We start from the raw sequence: 22,297 nt of genomic DNA on the forward strand, positions 1-22,297 counted from the left end.
AAGATACTAACAAACTGGATTCAGCAACACATTTTTTGTTTTGCTTGTTTTGTTTTGTTTTGTTTTTTTGAGATGGAGTCTCACACTTTCGTCCAGGTTGGAGTGTAGTGGCGCAATCTTGGCTCACTGCAAGCTCCACCTCCAGGGTTCACGCCATTCTCTTGCCTTAGCCTCCTGAGTAGCTGGGACTACAGGCACCTGCCACCACACTCGGATAATTTTTGTATTTTTAGTAGAGACGGGGTTTCACCGTGTTAGCTAGGGTGGTCTTGATCTCCTGACCACGTGATCTGCTCGCCTCGGCCTTCCAAAGTGCTAGGATTACAGGCGTGAGCCACCATGCCCGGCCAGCAACACATTTTTAAGAATCATTCATCATGACCAAGTGAGATTTGTCCCAAGAATTCAAGGATAGTCCAACATATGCAAATCAATCAATGTAATACATCATAATAACAGAATGGAGGACAAAAACCATATGATCATTTCAATTAGTGCTGAAAAAGCATTAATAAAATTCAACATCCCTTCATGTTAAAAAAAAAAGCCCTCAGAAAACTGGGTACAGAAGGAACATACCTCAACATAATGAAAGCCATGTATGACAGACCCACAGCTAGTATCATACTCAATGGGGAAAAACTGAAAGTCTTTCCTCTAAGATCTGGAGCACAACAAGGATGTCCACTGTCACCACTGTTTGACATAGTACTGGAAGTCCTGGCTAGAGCAATCAGACAAGAGAAAGAAATAAAGGGCATCCAAATTAGAAAGGGAGACGTCAAATTGTCCTTGTTTGCAGGTATGATTTTATATATGGAAAAATGTAAAGACTCCACCAAAAAATTATTAGAACTGATAAAAAAAATTCAGTAAAGTTGCAGGATACAAAATCAATAGCATTTGTTTTTTCTATTTCTGTGAAGAATGCCACAGTGAACAATCTGAAAAAGAAATCAAGAAAGTAATCCAATTTATAATGTCTACAAATAAAATAAAATATCTTGGAATTAACCAAAGCAGTAAAAGATCTGTATAATGAGAACTATAAAACACTGATGAAAGAAATTGAAGAGGACACCAAAAAATGGAAACATATTCCATATTCATAGATTGAAAGAATTAATATTGTTAAAATGGCCATACTACCCAAAGCAATCTACAGATTCGATGCAATCCCTATCATAATACCAGTGACATTCTTCACAGAAATAGAAAAAGCAATTCTAAACACATAGAACTACAAAAGACCCATAATAGCCAAAGCTATCCTGAGCTAAATGAACAAGACTAGAGGAATTACATTACCTGGCTTCAAATTATATTAGAGAGCAATAGTAACCAAAACAGCATGGTATTGGCATAAAAGTAGACACATAGACCAATGGAACACAATAGAGAACCCAGAAACAAATCCATACATCTATAGTGAACTTATTTTTGGCAACGGTACCAAGAACGTGCACTGGGGAAAAGACAGTCTCTTCGATAAACAGTGCTGGGAAAACTGGATATCCATATGCAGAAGAATGAAACTAGACTCCTGCCTGTCATCATGTACAAAATTCAGATCAAAATGGATTAAAGGCTTAAACCTAAGACCTCAAGCTATGAAACTAGTAAAAGAAAACATTGGGGAAACTCTCCAGGACACAGGAGTGGGCAAAGATTTATTGAGTAATACCCCATAAGCACAGGCAACCAAAGCAAAAACTGATAAATGGAATTATATCAAGTTAAAAAGCTTCTGCAAAGCAAAGGAAACAATCAACAAAGTGAAGAGACAACCCACAGAATGGGAGAAAATATTTGCAAAATATGCATCTGACAAGGGGTTAATAACCAGAATATATAAGGAGCTCTATAGGAAAAAATTGAATAGTCTAATTTAAAAATGGGCAAAAGATCTGAATAGACTTTTCTCAAAAGAAGACATATAAATAGCAAACAGGTATATGACAAAGTGCTCAACATCATTGATCATCAGAAATACAAAACAAAACTATAGTGAAATATCTCACCCCAGTTAAAATGGCTTTTATCCAAAAGACAGGCAATAACAAATGCTGGTGAGAGTGGAGAAAAGGGAACCCTTGTACACTGTTGGTGGGAATGTAAATTAGTACAACCACTATGGAGAACAGTGTCCAAAGTGTCCATCAACAGCTGAATGGACAAAGAAAATGTGGTACACATACACAATGGTGTATTCAGCCATAAAAAAGGATGAGATTCAGTCATCTGCAACAGTATGGATGGAACTGGAGATCATTAGTTTAAGTGAAATAAGCCAGGCACAGAGACAAACTTAACATGTTCTCACTTACTTACGGGAGCTAAAAATTAAAACAATTGAACTCATGGAGATAGAAGGATAATTACCTGGGAAGGGTAGTGGGGGTTAGGTGAGTGAGTGGGGATGGTTAATGGGTACAAAAAATAGAATGAATAAGAAATAGTATTTGATAGCAAAACAGAGTGACTGTAGTCAATAATAATTGTAAATTTAAAAATAACTACAATAGTATAATTGGATTGTAACATGAAGGATAAGTGCTTGAGGCGATGGATATCCCATTTACCCTGATGTGATTATTATGCATTGCATGTGTGTATCAAAATATGTCATGTGCCCCATAAATATATATATAAGTATTAGTGATACTATGTACCCACAAAAATTAAAAATTAATATTTCAATCAACACTGTATACTCTAGATTCAACTACTATTCCCATTTTGCTGCATTTGGCTTTTTTCCATCAGCACACACACACACTTCTGTGGTGGTGGTTGGATGATTGAATAGTTCATTGCAAACCTCAGCAAAATATTTCAGAATGCATCTCCTAAGAATAAGGACATTCTCCTACAAAACCAACTCCATTATCACACCTAATAAAATTAACAATCATATAATAGACCTAATAGCTCTTACATATTAAACTTTCTTCAGTTTTCCCCCAATATGTCTTTTTTTAGCTGTTTTTGTTTTGTCTAATTCAGGATCCAACTAAGATTCACACATGGCATTTGAATGTCTCTGTTTAGATTCTAGATTAATGCCCTGTCTTAGTCTGTTTTCTATTACTATAACAGACTACCTGAGAATGGGTAATTTATGAAAACACATTATTTCTTATAGTTCTGCAGGCTGGAAAGTTGAAGGGAATGGCACTGGCATCTGGCGAGGGCCTTCCTGCTGTGTCACAACATGGTGGAAGATGGTATCATATAGAGAACAGCTCAGGTTCTCCTGTAGCTCAGGTCTCTCTTCCTCTTCATATAAAGCCACCAGTCCCATCATGGAGATCCCAACCTGATAACCTTATCTAATCCCAATTACCCTTCAAACACCCTACCTCCAAATGCATCCACAGATGAATTTGGGAATTAGGTTTCCAACACATGAAATTTGGGGGACACATTCAAAGCATAACATCTCCGTACCTTTTTTTCTCACATGACATTGACTTTTTGGAGTCCAACAAAGTTGTTCTGTAGAATGACCTATATTGTGGATTTGTCTGGCTATTTCCTTATGATATTGGTAACTTTCATCCATCCACTTAATTTAATGTATTTGGTTAAATCAATATACTTGTATTAGGCTGTTTTTGTATTGCTATAAGGAAATACCTGAGGCTGAGTAATTTATAAAGAAAAGATGTTTAACTAGCTCACAGATCTGCAGGCTGTAAAAGGATGCCACTGGCATCTGCTTTTCTTCTTGGGAGGCCTCAGAGAGCTTTTACTCATGGCAGAGGTGAAGCAGAAACAGGGACATCTGAAGAGCAAGAGGCAGGGGAAGGGATGCCACATAGTTTTAAACAACTAGATCTCCTGAGAACTCACTGTTGCAAAGACAGCACCAAGTTGGCTGGGCGTGATGGCTCACACCTGTAATCCCAGCACTTTGAGAGGTCGAGGCGGGTGAATCACCTGAGGTCAGGAATTCGAGACCAGCCTGACCAAAATGGAGAAACCCCGTCTCTACTAAAAATACAAAATTAGCCAGGTGTGGTGGCGCATGCCTGTAGTCCCAGCTACTCGGGAGGCTGAGGCAGGAGAATTGCTTGAACCCGGGAGGCGGAGGTTGCAGTGAGCCGAGATCGCGCCATTGCACTCCAGCCTGGGCAACAAGAGTGAAACTCTATCTCAAAAAGAAAAAAAAAAAAAAAAGCACCAAGCCATGCAGGATTTGCCCCCATGACCCAAGCACCTCCCACCAGGCTCCACCTTTAACACTGGGGATTACATTTCGACATGAGATTTGTGGGGACAAATATCCAAACTACATAGGTCCTATAAAGTAAAATTAAGTTTAAGACTAATGAAATTCAGATTAAACGCACCTGGCAAGACTATCTTATAGGTGATGTGAAATTCAAATTGCATCACATCAAGAAGTTCCTCTATCAGTGATACTAAGTTTTGAGAACTGCAGAACTCTTGGCACATGGCAACTGCATACAAACCTCTGCACTAAGAGACTTGACCAAACTCTAGCATGGAACCTAGCAGCATGAGGCTGTGTCCCTAGAATGACCCCCAGCCCCTTCGTAAAATGCCTGCCTGAGAAAGCTCAACGTTTCCAGGAAAATGTACTATTTGTTCTAGCCAACACACATTTGATGATAGGCCCATGACCTCGCTTTCTTAGAGGATTTGTTATAAAGGGTTTGCAATTGTTATTGTGTATCTCTTGCAACTCAGAAGCATCTCTCTCAAGGCCCTGAAAGTTAGTCCTTTGAAATACAATCACCAGGAAGGATAGGCCCTCTATCTCCTGCCTGGGAATCCTGTCTTAGATAACTAGCAACTAGTAGACTCAGCTGGCCTAAGCACATTACACTGACCAACCCTTTGTACTATTACACTTCTCTGACTCTGCTGAGTCCCTGCACCCTCCCCTCTCTCATCCGCCCTTTAAAACACCCAAATCACCTCTGTAAAAATTGGAACGGAGCTACACTCTTTCCGCTACCGTCAGATCACTAAATAAAATCTGTTTTCACCACTTTAAGTAATGTCCAGCTGTGTTTATCTTTGACAGTATGGTCATGAATATAATGATACTAGCACATGTTCTCCTTAATAATTAGTATGAAGTCTGTAGGGTAATACTCTGGCATCATATAAACACTGGTTCCTCAATGGGCTAGGCAGCTTCTGAGAGGACCCCAGTGATGCCCACTGCTGGCATTCATCTGCCGCTGTAATCTCCCCTTGAATGTGGACTGGATCTAGCAACTCTTCTAACAAGTAGAATACAGCAGAAGTTGTGGGATCGTCACCTCCAATATTAGGTTATAAAAATACTGTTGTTTCTGGCTCGGCCTGTGTTTCTCCTCACACTTGTGCTGGTGGAAGCAAGACTGATGTACCTCTATGGAGTGGCTTACATAGTGTGGCAAATCTGAGGCCCTCAGTCCAAAAGCCTTCAGAGAACTGAGGCCTGCCAAGAAGCACAAGTGAGCTTGGAAGCAAAGCACTCCGCCCTAGTCATGTTTTGCAGCGACTGTGGCCCCGGCCAACAGTTTCTATAATTTCGGGGGGAGAGACCTTGAGCCAGCAGTAACTCCCTAAGCTGCTCCATGATAACCTGATCCCTTGGAAACTATAAGTTGATTAATGTTTGTTGTTTCCAGCTGCTAAATAGGCCACAATACGTAACTGATACACCTACCTTTTATTTCATGGATTTAACATCAATTAATGATTCTTGCTTTGCCTGAGTCAGCTGTTGTATTGGGAGTTACAAAATGGTGATGTTCTTGGCTGGGCGTGGTGGCTCACGCCTATAATCCCAACACCTTGGGAGGCCGAGGCAGGCGAATCACCTGAGATCAGCAGTTTGAGGCCAGTCTGGGCAACATAGTGAGACTCCATCTCCACAAAAAAATTTAAAAACCAGCTGGGTGTGGTGGTGTGTCCCAGCCACTTGAGAGGCTGAGGTGGGAAGACCACTTGAGCCCCAAAGGTTGAGGCTGCAGTAAGCTATGATGGCACTACTGCACTCCAGCTTGAGTGACAAAGCGAGACTCTGTATAAAAAAAAAAAAAAACAAAGGGCCAGGCACGGTGGCTCACATGGGAGGCTGAGGCGGGTGGATCACGAGGTCAGGAGTTCACAACCAGCCTGGCCAACATGGTGAAACCCCATCTCTACTAAAAATACAAAAATTAGCCAGGCATGGTGGCGCACACCTGTAATCCCAGCTACTTGGGAGGCTGAGGCAGGAGAATTGCTCAAACCCGAGAGGCAGAGGTTTCAGTGAGCTGAGATCATGCCATTGCACTCCAGTCTGGGTGACAGAGCGAGACTCTGTCTCAAAAAAAAAAAAAGAGAGAGAAGCAGAAAGAGATAGAGATCTAGGGCCTGTCTAGGGCCTGTGATTCTGCATTTCTACCAAGCTCCCAGATAAGAGTGGATACTACTGGCCCACAAACAACACTTGGAGTAGCAAGAATCCAGGACATCTATTACTCAATTATTAAGTATTTTTAATTGTTCTACACATGATTTTCATACAGTGAAATTTAATTAAACTCGTAATCCTGCTTCACTAAGATAGACCTATTAGTTTCCCAATGTATGGAAATCAACTTGACATCTTTTAACTGTTAATAGAAAAAGGTTAGGAAATGAAAATAGAAGCCAAAACTATGTCAAGATTCTTGTCAAAAATCTGAAAAGCCAAAATTTATTGTCTCATATGCATAACATCTTTAGAATATCAAGGAATAATAAACTTTATATCAAAGTATACTTTAGATATATTTTAAATTGAATTTGAAATGGAGTCAAGCAACTTAGGATCAACAAACTACTACTGACAGTCAAAAAATTAAAAGAAATTATTTTTTAAAATGATATTTAAATGATATATTTAAATATCATCTTGTGATGCACAATGGCAATTAGGGGCACTTGGGTTGGAGCTGGGGAAGTGGAGCCTCTGGGATGCTGATAATGTTCTATTTCTTGACCTGAGCAGAGGAGCAGAGGTTACACAGGTGTATTTATTTTGTGATAATTCATTGTATTTACAATCTTTATTTGTCCCATTTTCTGTGTATATATGTATGCTATACTTCATCTGTTTTTTTTGAGACAGGGTCTCGCTTTGTTGCCCAGGCTGGAGTGCAGTGGCATGAGCCCAGCCCACTGCAACCTCCATCTTTCAGGCTCAAGCAATCCTCCCACCTCGGTGTCCTGAGTTGCTGGGACTAGAGGCCTGCACCACCATGTCCAGATAGTGTATGCTATACTTCAATACAGGTTTTTAAATAATAAAATTAAAAGTTAAGAGGGTTAGGTGGGATAATCGCTTGAGTTCAGGAATTTGAGACCAGCCTGGGGAATGTAACGAGACCCTATCTCTTAAAAAACAAAACAAAACAAAAACAAACAAAAAAGGTAGGCCAGGTGCAGTGGCTCACACCCATAATCCCAGCACTTTGGGAGGCCGAGGCAGGCGGATCACAAGGTCAGGAGATAGAGACCATCCTGGCTAACACGGTGAAACCCTGTCTCTACTAAAAATACAAAAAAAAAAAAAAAAAACTAGCCAGGTGTGGCGGCGGGCACCTGTAGTCCCAGCTACTCAGGAGGCTGAGGCAGGAGAATGGTGTGAACCTGGGAGGTGGAGCTTGCAGTGAGCCGAGATCACGCTGCTGCACTCCAGCCTGGGTGACAGAGCGAGACTCTGTCTCAAAAAACAAACAAACAAACAAACAAAAATGGTGTATAACAGGTTTGAAACAAGTTAGCTGCTATCAAATAATGTGGAACAGAAGTCACGTCCTAAGGCAGCCCGCTCACTAGGTACCCTCCAACTGAGGTAGGGGAGAGTGGACCCATAAAAACTCTCATGCAGCCAATGACTAAAGGCAATGTGGAATTATATTAGTCCATTTTCTGTTGCACATACCAGAATACCTGTAACTGGGTAACTTATAAAGAAAAGGAATTTGGCCAGGCGTGGTGGCTCACGCCTGTAATCCCAGTACTTTGGGAGGCCGAGATGGGCAGATCACTTGAGGCCAGGAGTTCAAGACCAGCCTGGTCAATATTGTGACATCTCTACTAAAAATACAAAAAAATTAGCTCGGCGTGGTGGTGCACCCCTGTAATGCTAGCTACTCAGGAGGCTGAGGCAGGACAATCGCTTAAACCCTCGAGGTGGAGGTTGCAGTGAGCCAAGATCACACCACTACACTCCAGCCTGGGTGACAGAGCAAGACTGTCTCAAAACAACAACAGGAAAAGGAATTTATTTCTTACAGTTCTTGAAGCTGAGAAATCCAAGGTCAAGGAGCCATGTTTGGCGAGGGCCTTCTTGCTGGTGTGTAATTTGCAAAGTCCCGAGGCAGTACAAGGTATCACCTGAGAGGGGGAGTTGAGCCTGCTAGCTCCGGTCCCTCTTCTTACAAAGTCACCAGTTCGTTTCCCATGGTAACTCATTAATCCATTAACTCATTATTCTATTAATCCATTAACCTGTTAACCCATTAACCCATGAGTGGATTAATCCATTCATGAGGGCAGAGCTCTGTGATTCAATCACCTACTAAAGGCCCCACCTCTCAATACTGCCACATTGGGGATTATGTTTCAACATGAGTTTTGGAAGGGGCAGTCAAACCATAGCAGAAATCATTTTGAATACAGAAATAAAGGCGTGAACAGTTTGTAGACTCTACTTAAAAATCAAAGTAAAAACAATACTAATGGGCCCAGGCTGTACAGCTGGCAGTGCCTGACAGCCTACCTGACGCTGAGTTGGATGGGGTACAGCATAGGGAGCAGTAGCTGGGTGAGGTAGGAGAAGGGAGTCGGGGTTATCACTTACAAATGGCACTGAAGCCTAAACTCTGAAGTGAGTAGGTGCTTTGCTTTCATGGGCCTCTTTATGAAGCAAAGTATGTAAAAGTTGCCATCAAGGACAAACAAGTGAAATACTTTATACATTACGGGTGGTTGGGATGAAAATTGGAATGAATGGGCTCCAAAAAGTAGAGTACTCAGGTACATGAACACCAATCTGTAGAAACAGGGAGAACTTGGAGAAGCAAATCAGGAACAAAATTCACAGGAGAAGAGGAGAGGGGCTGCCCCAGCAAAGAAGACATCTGGTCTGCAAGGGAAAAATGTGGAAATCACGTGGAAATGGAAATGGAGAAGTACCAATGACATAGCTCAGCCTCCTCAAAAGAGCCCCAGTAGATGCCACTGTTGAAAACACTCATGAACAGAGTTGAAGTTAAAGATTTCTGAAGAACTAAAACATGTTTTTTTGATGAGTGAGACATAATGACCAAACAAAAACAGCTTTATCTTCCTGCCGGGAAGATTGTGGATTCTATTGTAGAGGATTATGTAAATTACAAGAAAACTTGAGGGACCACAGATAATAAGGAGTATGTTACTAATACAGTTGTGGCAAAAATGGAAAATACTTGAATATAATGCTAGGCACTCAGATACTTTACAAATTTGAAAGACTGCAGTATGCTGAAATCCTTGAAGATTACCCAGAGGCACTCAAGTTCCAGGTGTATGGAAGACCACATCTGTTGATATAATTTGTATGAATTGGACCAATGTTGGCCCAAACACCTCTAGAGGAGAGGAACCTTGCTTTATGACTGAACTATCGTCATAATAACCTCCTGGTAAAGAATTCTGCAATTTTATTTAATGCCAACAGTTATAAAGTGGCTGTTCCTGAGAGGATAATTACAGTACATAAAATGCACAGGTCTGAAGAGTAGTTTATTGAGTTTAGAAATTGCATTCACACATGTAACCACCAGCCCAATCTAGAAGAAAACATTTGCATCAGCCCCAGACATTTTCTCATGTTCCTTTCTAGTCAGTCTAGCAATTTTCCACCTCCCCACTACCCCTTACCCAAGAGAGGAAGCCTCTATTATGATTTTTATTCATCAAAGCTTATTTTCAGTGTTCTGGAACTTCACACAAATGGTCATACAGTGTGTACTCTTGTGTATCTGGCTTCTTTTGCTCAACATAAAATTTTTGAGAACCATCCACATTATTGTATATCAGAGGTTGTTTCTTTCTTATTTCTGAGTACTTTTACACTGTAGGAATATGCTGATATGGTTTGGCTGTGTCCTCACCCAAATCTCATCTTGAATTGTAGCTCCCGTAATTCCCACGTGTTGTAGGAGAGACCCGGTGGGAGATAATTGAATCATGGGGCAGTTTCCTCCATACTGTTCTTGTGGTAGTGAATAAGTTTCACAAGATCTGACGGTTTTATAAGGGGTTTTCCCTCTTTGCTTGGCCCAATATTTTTTCTCATTCTCTCTTGCTGGCCGCCATGTAAGATATGCCTTTCACCTTCTGCCATGATTGTGAGGCCTCCCTAGCCATGTAGAAACTGTGAGTCCATTAAACCTCTTTTTCTCTATAAATTACCCAGTCTCGGGTATGTCTTTATCAGCTGCATGAAAACGAACTAATACATTTGCTACAATTTTTTTCATTCTCCTGTTGATGTATATTTGGATTGTTTCTACTTTTGGATGCTATGGATAAAGCTACTGTTATCCAACATAATGCTTAGTGACCTAAGTGAATTTCTACTCTACCTTAACTCTGCTTATGCCTGAGATCAGAAGTTCCCCATTGTGACCAAGCTGGCAAAGACTGGTGGGATCCAAGATGTCAGCTCACTTGACCTCTGAAGAACTTCTAACTTCATTATGATCTAATCTCTATGTTAAATGACACTCCTGTCAGCTGCATGACAGTTGACAATCACCATGACAATGATCAGAAGAAACCATAAAAGGACAAAAAGTAATGTGGCACTCTGGTTTCCGAGTTCTTCACACATGCCAAGAAAAAACACGAATATTCCTCCCCTTGCTTTTTCTTTTTTGAGACGGAGTCTTGCTCTGTCGGCCAGGCTGGAGTGCAGTGGTGTGATCAGGGCTCACTGCAAACTCCGCCTCCCGGATTCAAGTGATTCTCCTGTCTCAGCCTCCTGAGTAGCTGGGGTTACAGGTGTCCATCACCACACCCAGCTAATTTTTGTATTTTAGTAGAGATGGGGTTTCACCATGTTCCCCAGGCTGATCTGGAACTCCTGGGCTCAAGCGATCTGCCCGCCTCGGCCTCCCAAAGTGCTGGAATTACAGGTGTGAGCCACTGTGCCCAGCCCCACCCCTTGCTTTTAATACCCATCCTCTTCATTAAAGATGCCCTATATCGGGGCATCGGGGCTGGGAAGCTCTCAAAAGCTGAGAAATTGATTTGTGAGCCATGCTCCTGCTTCTCAATTCCACGGCCATGGAATAAAACCTGCACTGCTTGATGCTCACTTTCAGTTTCGCATCTTGGCTTCATGACATAGAACAGGGAAAAATATCTTCACAGGACCAGCTTTGTCATTAACACTATCATGAAGATACTTACACAGTGTTTTTGTGGATATATGTTTTCATTTCCCTGGGGCACTGCCTGAGAGTTAAATTACAGGGGGTTTAACATTAAAACAAACTACAAAAGAGTTTTCTAATGTGGTTGTACCAATTTATACTCCTATTATTAGCGTAAGAGAGTTCCAATGGCTCCATATCTCCACCAATATACAGTATCATTGATGTTTTTAAGTTTAGCCATTCGGGTATTCAGTGTTTTCTCATTGTGAATTTAATTTGCATTGGTCACTGGGTATACATGTTACCAATATTTTTTCCCAGTCTATGGTTTATCTTTTGTTGTTTTCACTGCCTTTCCGTAGGCAGCAGCTTGTAATTTTGTTGAAAATCACTATGTCTTTTTTTTATGACCTGTGTTTTTGGTGTCCCAAGAAAACTTTGCCAACCGCAAAGCTATAGTCTTCCATAGTCTTCTATGTTTTCTTTTCTTTTTTTTTTTTTGAGACAGAGTCTCACTCGGTCGCCCAGGCTGGAGTGCAGTGGCACCATCTCGGCTCACTGCAAGCTCCGCCTCCCAGGTTCACGCCATTCTCCTGCCAAGTAGCTGGGGCTACAGGTGCCCGCCACCACGCCCGGCTAATTATTTTGAATTTTTAGTAGAGACGGGGTTTCACTGTGTTAGCCAGGATGGTCTCAATCTGCTGACCTCGTGATCCTCCCACCTCGGCCTCCCAAAGTGCTGGGATCACACCGCGCCTGGCCCTATGTTTTCTTTTTGAAGCTTTATAGTTTCCACTTTTCCATTTAGTATTAAGAGAAATTTTGAATTAATCTTTTGCTTATGGTGTAAGGTAGGGGCAAGGGCAACTTTTTGTCTTACATTCTTGATCCAGTTGTTCCAATAACGTTTGTTGAAAAGAATTTTCTTTCTTCATTGAATTGCAATGGTATATCATGCTGTATTTCTAAAATTTTAAATTTAATTCCTCAGTTGCACTAGCCACATTTCACGTACTCAAGAGCTACATGTGGCTTCTGGCTACTGTATCAGCCAGCACAGATATAAAATATTTCCAAGTTTTATGGGACAGCACATAGATCTAGACCTTAGCGAATAGTGGCTAATAGATATTTTCAATTGTGTGACAGGTAACCTAAGGCAAATAACGCAGTAAGAGGAGATATAAGGAAGGTAAAAATCAGTCACTGCCTATATGAGGTACCTAGAGTAGTCAAATTCATAGAGACAAAGAGTAGAATGGCAGTTGCCAGAAGTGGGGGACTAGAGAGTTATTGTTTAATGGGTACAGAGCTTCAGTTTTGTGATAGTTGCAAAACCGTGTGAATATATTTAATGCTAAAGAACTATACACTGAAAAATTTTAAATGGTTAAATTTAGTGTTATGTGTATTTTACCAACATTCTAAGAAGTTTTTTTAAATGGCCATTCCTGTGCTGGTCATGTGGCTCATGCCTGTAATTGCAGCAACTTAGAGGCTCAGGCAGGAAGAGTGCCAGACTAGGCTGGCAGGATAGTGAGACCCCATCTATAATTTTTTTTAAAACATTAACTGGGTATGGTGGCATGCATCTACAGTCCTAGCTACTTGGGAGGCTGAAGCCGAAGTATTGCTTGAGCCCTGGAGTTCGAGGCTGCAGTGAGCTATTATGGTGCCACTGCACTCCAACCTGGGTGACAGGGTGAGACCCCATCTCAAAAAAAAAAAAAAAAAAAAAAAGAAAAGAAAAGAAAAGAAAAAAGGCTTTTTTCCCTAGCTGGTTGTTCACTGCAAGTGAGAAAACAATCATTGTTACTAATAATGACTGACTTAATTCCCTCTGGTGTATCTGAGGGATGTCTAACATCTCTTTTTATTTACAGAGGAGATATTGGAGCCCAGAGGCTGACTTAATTTAATGTGTCTACCCTAGAGGATTTCCAGTGGACTTCAGCTGATAACAGAAAAACAATTTGAAAGTTTTTCTCTTGTAATGTGTTATCCATACATGCATATAATACTGATGATTTTCTTTATTGGGTTATGGTAATATAAACTAGCAGCAGGAGCAGTCACTGGTTTTGTAATAAAAGTTATCTGAAAAAGTCAATCTGTTACCAGTGGAGGGTGTCCAGGTTCTTGGCGTTTTGGACAAAGAATTGGAAGAAACACATAAACAAAGCAAGGAAAGAATGAAACAACAAAATCAGAGATGTACTGAAAATGAAAGTACACTCCAGTGTGGGCGCAGGCCCAGCACAGGGCTCAAGGGCCCTGTTACAGAATTCCTGGAGGGTTAAATACCCTCTAGAGGATTCCACTGGTTACTTGGTGTATACCCTATGTAAACGAAGAGAATCAATTAAAGTTACAAACTCATTTACTCGGCATACACCCTATGGAGAGGATATTTCTTGTTATAGCTAAAGTGTGAATCGGCCTTATGTTCCCTGCCTCCAGACCCTATTTTCCTGCCTCAAATCTCTAATACTTGATTTTGATTATTTAACTGTTGATCAATGCAAATATAAAAGACTTTTGTAAAGCATAGGCTATACTGTATGTTAATTCAAGGAATGTCAGGGCATGTACTAATGCTGAATTCTGAGAATCACGTGCTTTTGTACAGAACAAAGTCTGTTTCTTGAAATATTTTGAGTTAAATACTCCCTAAAACTCCTTAATAAAGGCAATTACAGAATCTGTTAATTGATATGTGGAATGGCAGTGAAAGAGGCTGTATTAGACGACTTGAAAACACTCATATTTGGAGCTTAATGAAAATATTCCTGCTCCCCAGAGATGAAATGTTAGTGAGAGTAGCAAATAATCTATTTTTATATGCCCAATTTGCATATTTGAGGCCATCTATTAACACCGTTCTTTAGGACCTCAACCTAGTTGTCTAAGACATCCTTATTAAACAAGGCCAATACGTACCATTTAACATTGAAAATAGTTAATGCCCTTCAAAATCCTTCAAAAGAATAAAAATTAAAAACTAAGTTCTTTGTAAAATTTTGCAGTTTAAAATAATTTTAAAAATTTTAAAAATTTTTTGGTTTCAAATTAGTGGGTGCCTCATTTATCATAAATTATAAAAGAGAATCTAACAATTATTGGCTACATTCTAGGCACGGGGTAACGCTTTATTATTCTTCTAACCAAAAAAATACATGTATCTAAGTATCCTATGTAACGTATCATTCAATCACACAAAACCCTATGAAATACTGGCAGGGCCCGGTGGCTCACGCCTGTAATTCCAGCACTTTGAGAGGCAGAGGCAGGAGGATAATTTGAGCCCTCAGGAGTTCAAGACCAGCCTGGACAACAATAGTGAGACATCGTCACTTCACCATCATATCCAGAATTAATTTCTACTGTTAGGGCAGTCAGCGAAAGGAAAGCTCGCGATATTACACAAACTACTACTCCCAACATGCAAAGCGGTTTCTTTCCCTCTGTCCCCGCCCGGCCGTCCGAGAGCCCCAGCAGGCCTCGGGGCGCGAAAGGCAACCTGGAAGCGGTAGTTCTCCTGGGCGCCTAGCGGGATCGCCAGCGCGGCAGTGGGGCCTTCCGCGGCTCCAAGCCAGCGGGTCCTGTGAGGGCGAGCGGAGGCGGAGAAAGGGCGCGGGAGTGAGAGAGGGTGAGTCAGCCACTGTCTACGCAATAAAGGGAGGCCTCACCGCGGGCTAGGGCTGAATTCAGAAGTGCGGCCCGTGCCGCAGTCTGTTCCAGGACGCGGCTTGTCTTAGCGTCTGCGAGGGAAGGTTGAGGAGGAGCCAGAGCCGGGTCCGGCAGCCTTTCTCGCTATCAGCGCCCGTCGCCATCTCCACCATGCAGTCCCGGGAAGACGCCCCGCGCTCTCGCCGCCTCGCCAGCCCCCGCGGTGGGAGGCGGCCCAAGAGGATTTCCAAGCCCTCGGTTTCGGCCTTTTTCACGGGTCCAGAGGAATTAAAGGACACGGCCCATTCTGCAGCCCTGCTGGCACAGCTCAAGTCTTTCTACGACGCGCGGCTGCTGTGTGATGTGACCATCGAGGTGGTGACGCCTGGCAGCGGGCCTGGCACGGGTCGCCTCTTTTCCTGCAATCGCAACGTGCTAGCAGCTGCGTGTCCCTACTTCAAGAGCATGTTCACAGGTGGCATGTACGAGAGCCAGCAGGCCAGCGTGACCATGCACGATGTGGACGCCGAGTCCTTCGAGGTGTTGGTCGACTACTGCTACACGGGTCGTGTGTCTCTCAGCGAGGCCAATGTGCAGCGCCTGTACGCGGCCTCCGACATGCTGCAACTGGAGTATGTGCGGGAAGCCTGTGCCTCCTTCTTAGCCCGACGTCTTGACCTGACCAACTGCACCGCCATCCTCAAGTTTGCAGACGCCTTCGACCATCATAAGCTTCGATCTCAGGCCCAGTCCTATATAGCTCAGAACTTCAAGCAGCTCAGCCGAATGGGTTCAATTCGGGAAGAGACTCTAGCAGATCTGACCCTGGCCCAGCTGCTGGCTGTCCTGCGCTTGGATAGTCTGGACATAGAGAGTGAGCGGACTGTGTGCCATGTAGCTGTGCAGTGGCTGGAGGCTGCTCCCAAGGAGCGGGGTCCCAGTGCTGCGGAAGTCTTCAAGTGCGTGCGCTGGATGCACTTCACTGAAGAAGATCAGGACTACTTAGAAGGACTGCTGACCAAGCCCATCGTGAAGAAGTACTGCCTGGACGTTATTGAAGGGGCCCTGCAGATGCGCTATGGTGACCTGTTGTACAAGTCTCTGGTGCCAGTGCCAAACAGCAGCAGCAGCAGCAGTAGCAGCAGCAACTCTCTTGTATCTGCAGCAGAAAATCCACCCCAGAGACTGGGTATGTGTGCCAAGGAGATGGTGATCTTCTTTGGACACCCCAGAGATCCCTTTCTCTGCTATGACCCTTACTCAGGGGACATTTACACAATGCCATCACCTTTGACCAGCTTTGCTCACACTAAGACTGTTACCTCCTCAGCTGTCTGTGTCTCCCCAGACCATGACATCTATCTAGCTGCCCAGCCAAGGAAAGACCTCTGGGTGTATAAACCAGCTCAGAATAGTTGGCAGCAACTTGCAGATCGCTTGCTGTGTCGTGAGGGCATGGATGTGGCATATCTCAATGGCTACATCTACATTTTGGGGGGGCGAGACCCTATTACTGGAGTTAAGTTGAAGGAAGTGGAATGCTACAGTGTTCAGAGAAACCAGTGGGCATTGGTGGCTCCTGTCCCTCATTCCTTCTATTCCTTTGAACTCATAGTGGTTCAGAACTATCTTTATGCTGTCAACAGTAAGCGCATGCTCTGCTATGATCCTAGCCACAATATGTGGCTGAACTGTGCTTCTCTTAAACGCAGTGACTTTCAGGAAGCATGTGTCTTCAATGATGAAATCTATTGTATCTGTGACATCCCAGTCATGAAGGTCTACAACCCAGCTAGGGGAGAATGGAGGCGGATTAGTAATATTCCTTTGGATTCAGAGACCCACAACTACCAGATTGTCAATCATGACCGAAAGTTGCTTCTCATCACTTCTACAACCCCACAATGGAAAAAGAACCGAGTAACAGTGTATGAGTATGATACTAGGGAAGATCAGTGGATTAATATAGGTACTATGTTAGGCCTTTTGCAGTTTGACTCTGGCTTTATTTGCCTTTGTGCCCGTGTTTATCCTTCCTGCCTTGAACCTGGTCAGAGTTTTATTACTGAGGAAGATGATGCACGGAGTGAGTCTAGTACTGAATGGGACTTAGATGGATTCAGTGAGCTGGACTCTGAGTCAGGAAGTTCAAGTTCTTTTTCAGATGATGAAGTCTGGGTGCAAGTAGCACCTCAGCGAAATGCACAGGATCAGCAGGGTTCTTTGTAAATAGATTTTGAGACACTAAGATGTTTCTACTGCTACGGAATGTATTTTAAACACATATCCTTTCTTTTTCTTGGAAAAAAAAAAGTTGACCAGGACCACAGATTTGGTTTAGAAAGGGTAATATTTTGAAATACTACAAGGTTTAAACAGTCCACAAAATCGACCTGTTTAATAATATACCTTCCTGAAAGTCCAAAATTAAAATATGGAAGCAAGAACTATGTAATTGACTGGGATGCTTGGTAGGTTTTTTTCATTGTTCAAATATTCATTGCACAGTGGATTGTTTTGATTAGTTAGTATGCTTTTTTTTTTTTTAATTAATTCAGTCTTCTGTTAATTTTTAAGTTTTGGTTAGTGCCACAAGGAATTTAACTTTTTAATCTGTACAATAGAAAACTGGACTAGGAATTGTTGGTGGAGTTTTGAAGGATGTATACTTTCCTTCAAAATAAAGTGGTAGATTTTCAAAATTTTACACTAGTCAGTTCTTTATATTCTAAGTTAAATATAGTTTGTAAAATTATTTTGGTTTTCTACAAAGGAAAAAGAATTGCATATATATATATATATATATATATATATAGGTTACTGAATAATGATTTCATTTTGATAAATGTGCAGAATGGCCTCACAAGCTCACAGAAAGTAAAAAATAAGTAAATAAAAATAAGGATTCCACTGTTTTAAAATAAATCTCAGTTTTTATTTTGGAATATAAAATGTGTATTTGGTATATGTGACCAATTTTCTTTCCCAAAAAACACCCATTCTAGTAATGTCATGAATTAAACACCCTTCTAAACCAAAAAAAAAGGTAACTTGCTTTTTACGTTTGTATTTTTAATCTATGCCCAATACATGCTTTATTGACGCAGAAGAACAATTCCTAGACATATAATTGGGTAATGCAAATTTTTATCCACTGGTCATGACTTGTCTTAAAATGTTTATTTGCCTCCCTAAAATATTTTGGCTGTATAGGTTTGGTGTTTGTCCTAGAGGATTCTCCATCAGAAAGTGATTTATTCTTTACTGTTTTGTGAGGTAATATGGTTTAGAACATATATATAAGCTAAAAATGGTATTTTATTCAGATCAGTAGTTATCATGTCTATCAGCTATAAAAAAAAAATCAAGTGCCAGCCAAGAACTTTAAAACTTTAAGCTGTGTATTATAAAACTGTTTTGTGTAGCATTGGAATATTGTCCATTTTGTAAGTCACTGTGAATGTTCTTATCAGCTTGAAGGTATTTTTGTATTAAAAGTTGACATTTAAGAACCTAAGTGAATAACGGGGTTTGGGGCCAGTAGTGAAAGTATGTTTCCTCTAAAATATTTCCCTAAACAGTGGTATACATGGTTATTTTATTATGAGATTTGTATATGTTCTGTGTTTCTCTGTGAACCATGTTTCAGTCTCTCTGTCACCATATGTAAGGGAAAGTCCATAAATATAGACTAAATTGCACAAAACTGAAATTGTTAATTACAAGAAAATATAGGTGCTTACCTTTTGAAGGTTTATTAATACATGTGATTGTCACAATACGTATATAAAAGTGGTGTACATATACAGATGTTTATGGTGTATACATTTTTCTATACCCAATTAGAATTATCTTCCTGATTCTTTATTCAATAACATGCTAATTCCTCTTCTATGTTCTATAGTGACAGAATGCTAACTTTTCTTACACCCTGGCAGAGGACAGGAGTCTGGTCTAGGATGGGGAACTGAATTTTTGAACGAAAAGGGAAGAGAAAGGATAAAGAAACAAACAAAACGCACAATCATGTTTCTTAGTCATTTTGATTGGCCGTTTGAACAGTCTACAAGTTTAACGTTATTTCTAGTGAAGTAAGATGCCTGCCCTAGCAATACATGTTTCTTCAAAAGCGTAAATGTGCTTTAGTGACCTAAAGCTAAATTCTGTTATAAGTACTGCACTTAATACAAAGCTATTTCTCAGTTGTGTTATTTTTGAGCCAAATTCTTCTTCACCATTTAACTTCTTGTTGGTAGCTTTTTGTTTTGTAAAAATTGAGAAATGGCAATGCTTATGTCAACCAGATTATCCATCTGCAGAATTAAGGTATGCAACTGGTAAATAAAAGACAAATGCTCCAGTTTGTCTTTCTCAGCCTTTGAGTTCTTAACCTTTGAGTTAAAACCTAGCCTAAATAGTGGGAATGTCGTGGTTTTCAGTGAGGTTTTCTTGGGAAGGATCTTGGTTTTGTGATCTATTTGTGAATTAAGAAGTAGATGTTAACCATTATTTTATAGATAAGTGATTTGTACATGGTTAGTTATAAATAAAACTGGTACTAGAACCCAAGTTTCCTGACTTTCTAATTCAGTGGTTCTGCTAAATGTACAAAATTCTCCCTGTGCTGTGAACTAGCAGTGCTGAAATATCTTCATGACAAGAATCCTTTTCTAAGTTTTCCAATTAATCAGCACATTGTTTAACAAATGCTTTCTATAATGTCATTTGTAGGACTGCCATTGGTAGGATTTAGTTTTATTTCATATGCTTTTAAATTCAAACAGTAAGTAATACTGGTGTTTTCAAAAAGGTAAAATAGAAGACTAATTTAGCAAATAACTTGTTTAAATGTAGTTTTAGGATTAAATTATAATAGCCCCTCATACCTCCTTTAGTTGAGCAGTGTTGTTCTGTTTTGGTGCCTGGATCTTAATAGAGAATATCATGAAAACTTTTGACCCATTCTTCAGGAAAATGCCTGTGTTCCTAATTTTATAATTTTAAGGGTATAATGACATTTCTGAAGTTCATCCACACACCAAGGGTAAAAACTCTTGTGACAAGGTCTGAAGAACATATCTACAAAAAGAAATTTGCATTTTTCACAAGACACGTAGCTCAAATGTTTGTAGGGTGAAGGAGTAATTCCCAAAATAGGGCTAAAGAAATAATATATGGCCAGGTGTGGTGGCTCACGCCTGTAATCCCAGCACTTTGGGAGGCCAAGGTGGGCACATCACAAGGTCAAGAGATCAAGACCATCCTGGCCAACACAGTGAAACACCGTCTCTACTAAAAATACAAAAATTACCTGGGCGTGGTGGCGTGCGCCCATAGTCCCAGCTACTTAGGAGGCTGAGGCAGGAGAATCACCTGAACCCGGAAGGCGGAGGTTGCAGTGAGCCGAGATCGTGCCACTGCACTCCAGCCTGGCGACACAGCAAGACTCCATCTCAAAAAAAATAAAAAGAAAAAAAATAAAAAAAGAAATAATATACATTCACCATCTGAAAGAAATGTGAAAATTAGTACCTCAGAATGAAGGCAAAGCTGACATTTCTGAAATTCTAATTTCCTCATGATGAGTAATGGAAGAATGGATAACAAAATGTAAACTATTCAAAGAATAAAGTGCAGTAGTGTATATGAAAGCTTTGAAACTCAAGTGTTATACAAATGTAAGTGATACGATTATTGTCCAAGAAGGCTGTGTATAAGGATTTAAAGCAAAATACATGGTTCAGATGTTTCGAACTATTGGCACCATGGCTCATTATTAAAAATACATCTTAGTAGCAAAAGTTCATTGTCTCTTCATAAATAAGAAAACAAGTGATTGGAAAAGTGCATCTACCTGAAAGGGATCTATAGTAAATGTACTCAAAAAATATAATCAATTTGTTAAACCCTGCTCATTAAACCAGGAACCAGTGCTTTGCCCGATGTTATTTTACCAATTTGTGCTGAAGTGAAAAACTATAAAACACAATGAATGAGTTGTAAAATAAAAATTATTCTATCAGATTTGTTTCACTGTTCAAAAATTGGAAATGTAAAAATTCTTCAGCCTTATATCAGTCCCCTAAATACTAAAAGAAAGTCGACTGGTCTTTGAAATCCAAAAATCTGATAACCAGAATGTAAATATCCTTTCATCACATCTCTACTTCCCATATCTATTTGAAACTTCAACACTGTTTCATCTTTACAACTAATTTTAGAAGAATATTTGTTATAGCAAATATAATAAAGCAGAAAGTATTAGGAGGCAAAATTATAGAAAAGGTGACTAGCAATCCCAAGAGAATTAATTGATAATCTATTTGAGAACTATAGAGTGGATTAAGTATATACAAGACAGTTTTTAAATGAAAAACAACAAAAAGGTACTGTTCAGAGAAGCTGCCAAATTTTAGAGGAGTACCTCACAGGCAATAGGTTTTACACCCTTTTCTTAACTCTGGGCTCTTTTGTCACCTAGACCCTTGCCAGCAGCTTCTCTTTGTCACTTTACCCTTGTGGACTCAACATGGTCCAAGGCACAGGGCAGGCAGGGAACAGATATTGTTGCATATTATTCCCTCCACATCTGAGACATTTTCTCCTACTCTGTGGGGAGTCTCTCAATGGAGATCTTTTACACTGTCACTGCCAAAGCAATTTTGGTTACTTGGACCCACCATATCTTTTTTTTTTTTTTTTTTTTTTTTGAGATGGGAGTCTCACTCTGTCACCCAGGCTGGAGTGCAGTGGCATGATCTCAGCTCACTGCCACCTCTGCCTACCAGGCTCAAGCAATTCTGCCTCAGCCTCCTGAGTAGCTGGGACTACAGGTGCGTGCCACCATGCCTGGCTAATTTTTTTAGCAGAGACGGGGTTTCACCATATTGGCCAGGCTGGTCTCAAACTCCTGACCTCGTGATCCATCTACCTCGGCCTCCCAAAGTGCTGGGATTACAGGTGTGAGCCACCGCACCCGGCCAGACCCACCGTATCTTAATCAAGAATATTCTTTTAGGGACAAATTATTTGTTAATTTTGGGGAACCTAGCAAATAGCAATGGTTCTCACCTCAAGGCACAGCCTGATCCAGAGTGTCAATGTCTTCAAGGCTTTATTAGTACAGAGAATATGTCATAGGATGAGGTTTTCTCTCACTTTATACATTAGTTAGCACATAAATTGGTTGTACGCAAGAGAGACCTTAT

The 22,297-nt window shown here is 40.8% G+C and overlaps 2 protein-coding genes across 5 annotated transcripts in view; one reads left to right on the top strand and one right to left on the bottom strand.

Moving 5' to 3' along the window:
* LOC105491738 (N-alpha-acetyltransferase 16, NatA auxiliary subunit) overlaps positions 1-22,297 on the bottom strand; it is a 249,151-nt gene that overhangs the window by 164,291 nt on the left and 62,563 nt on the right. The window lies entirely within an intron of this gene.
* On the top strand, positions 14,564-21,773 carry LOC105491736 (kelch repeat and BTB domain containing 7). Its single transcript, XM_011758393.3, has one exon. It carries the CDS (start codon positions 15,261-15,263, stop codon positions 17,316-17,318), a length of 2,058 nt encoding a protein of 685 aa, XP_011756695.1. The 5' UTR covers positions 14,564-15,260; the 3' UTR covers positions 17,319-21,773.

The sequence above is a fragment of the Macaca nemestrina genome, chromosome 16, assembly GCF_043159975.1.
Source record: "Macaca nemestrina isolate mMacNem1 chromosome 16, mMacNem.hap1, whole genome shotgun sequence".
NCBI classification, from domain to species: Eukaryota; Metazoa; Chordata; class Mammalia; order Primates; family Cercopithecidae; genus Macaca; species Macaca nemestrina.

Excerpts from the sequence above, each read along its gene's own strand:
- LOC105491736 (XM_011758393.3), top strand. The coding sequence starts at position 15,261 with ATGCAGTCCCGGGAAGACGCCCCGCGCTCTCGCCGCCTCGCCAGCCCC.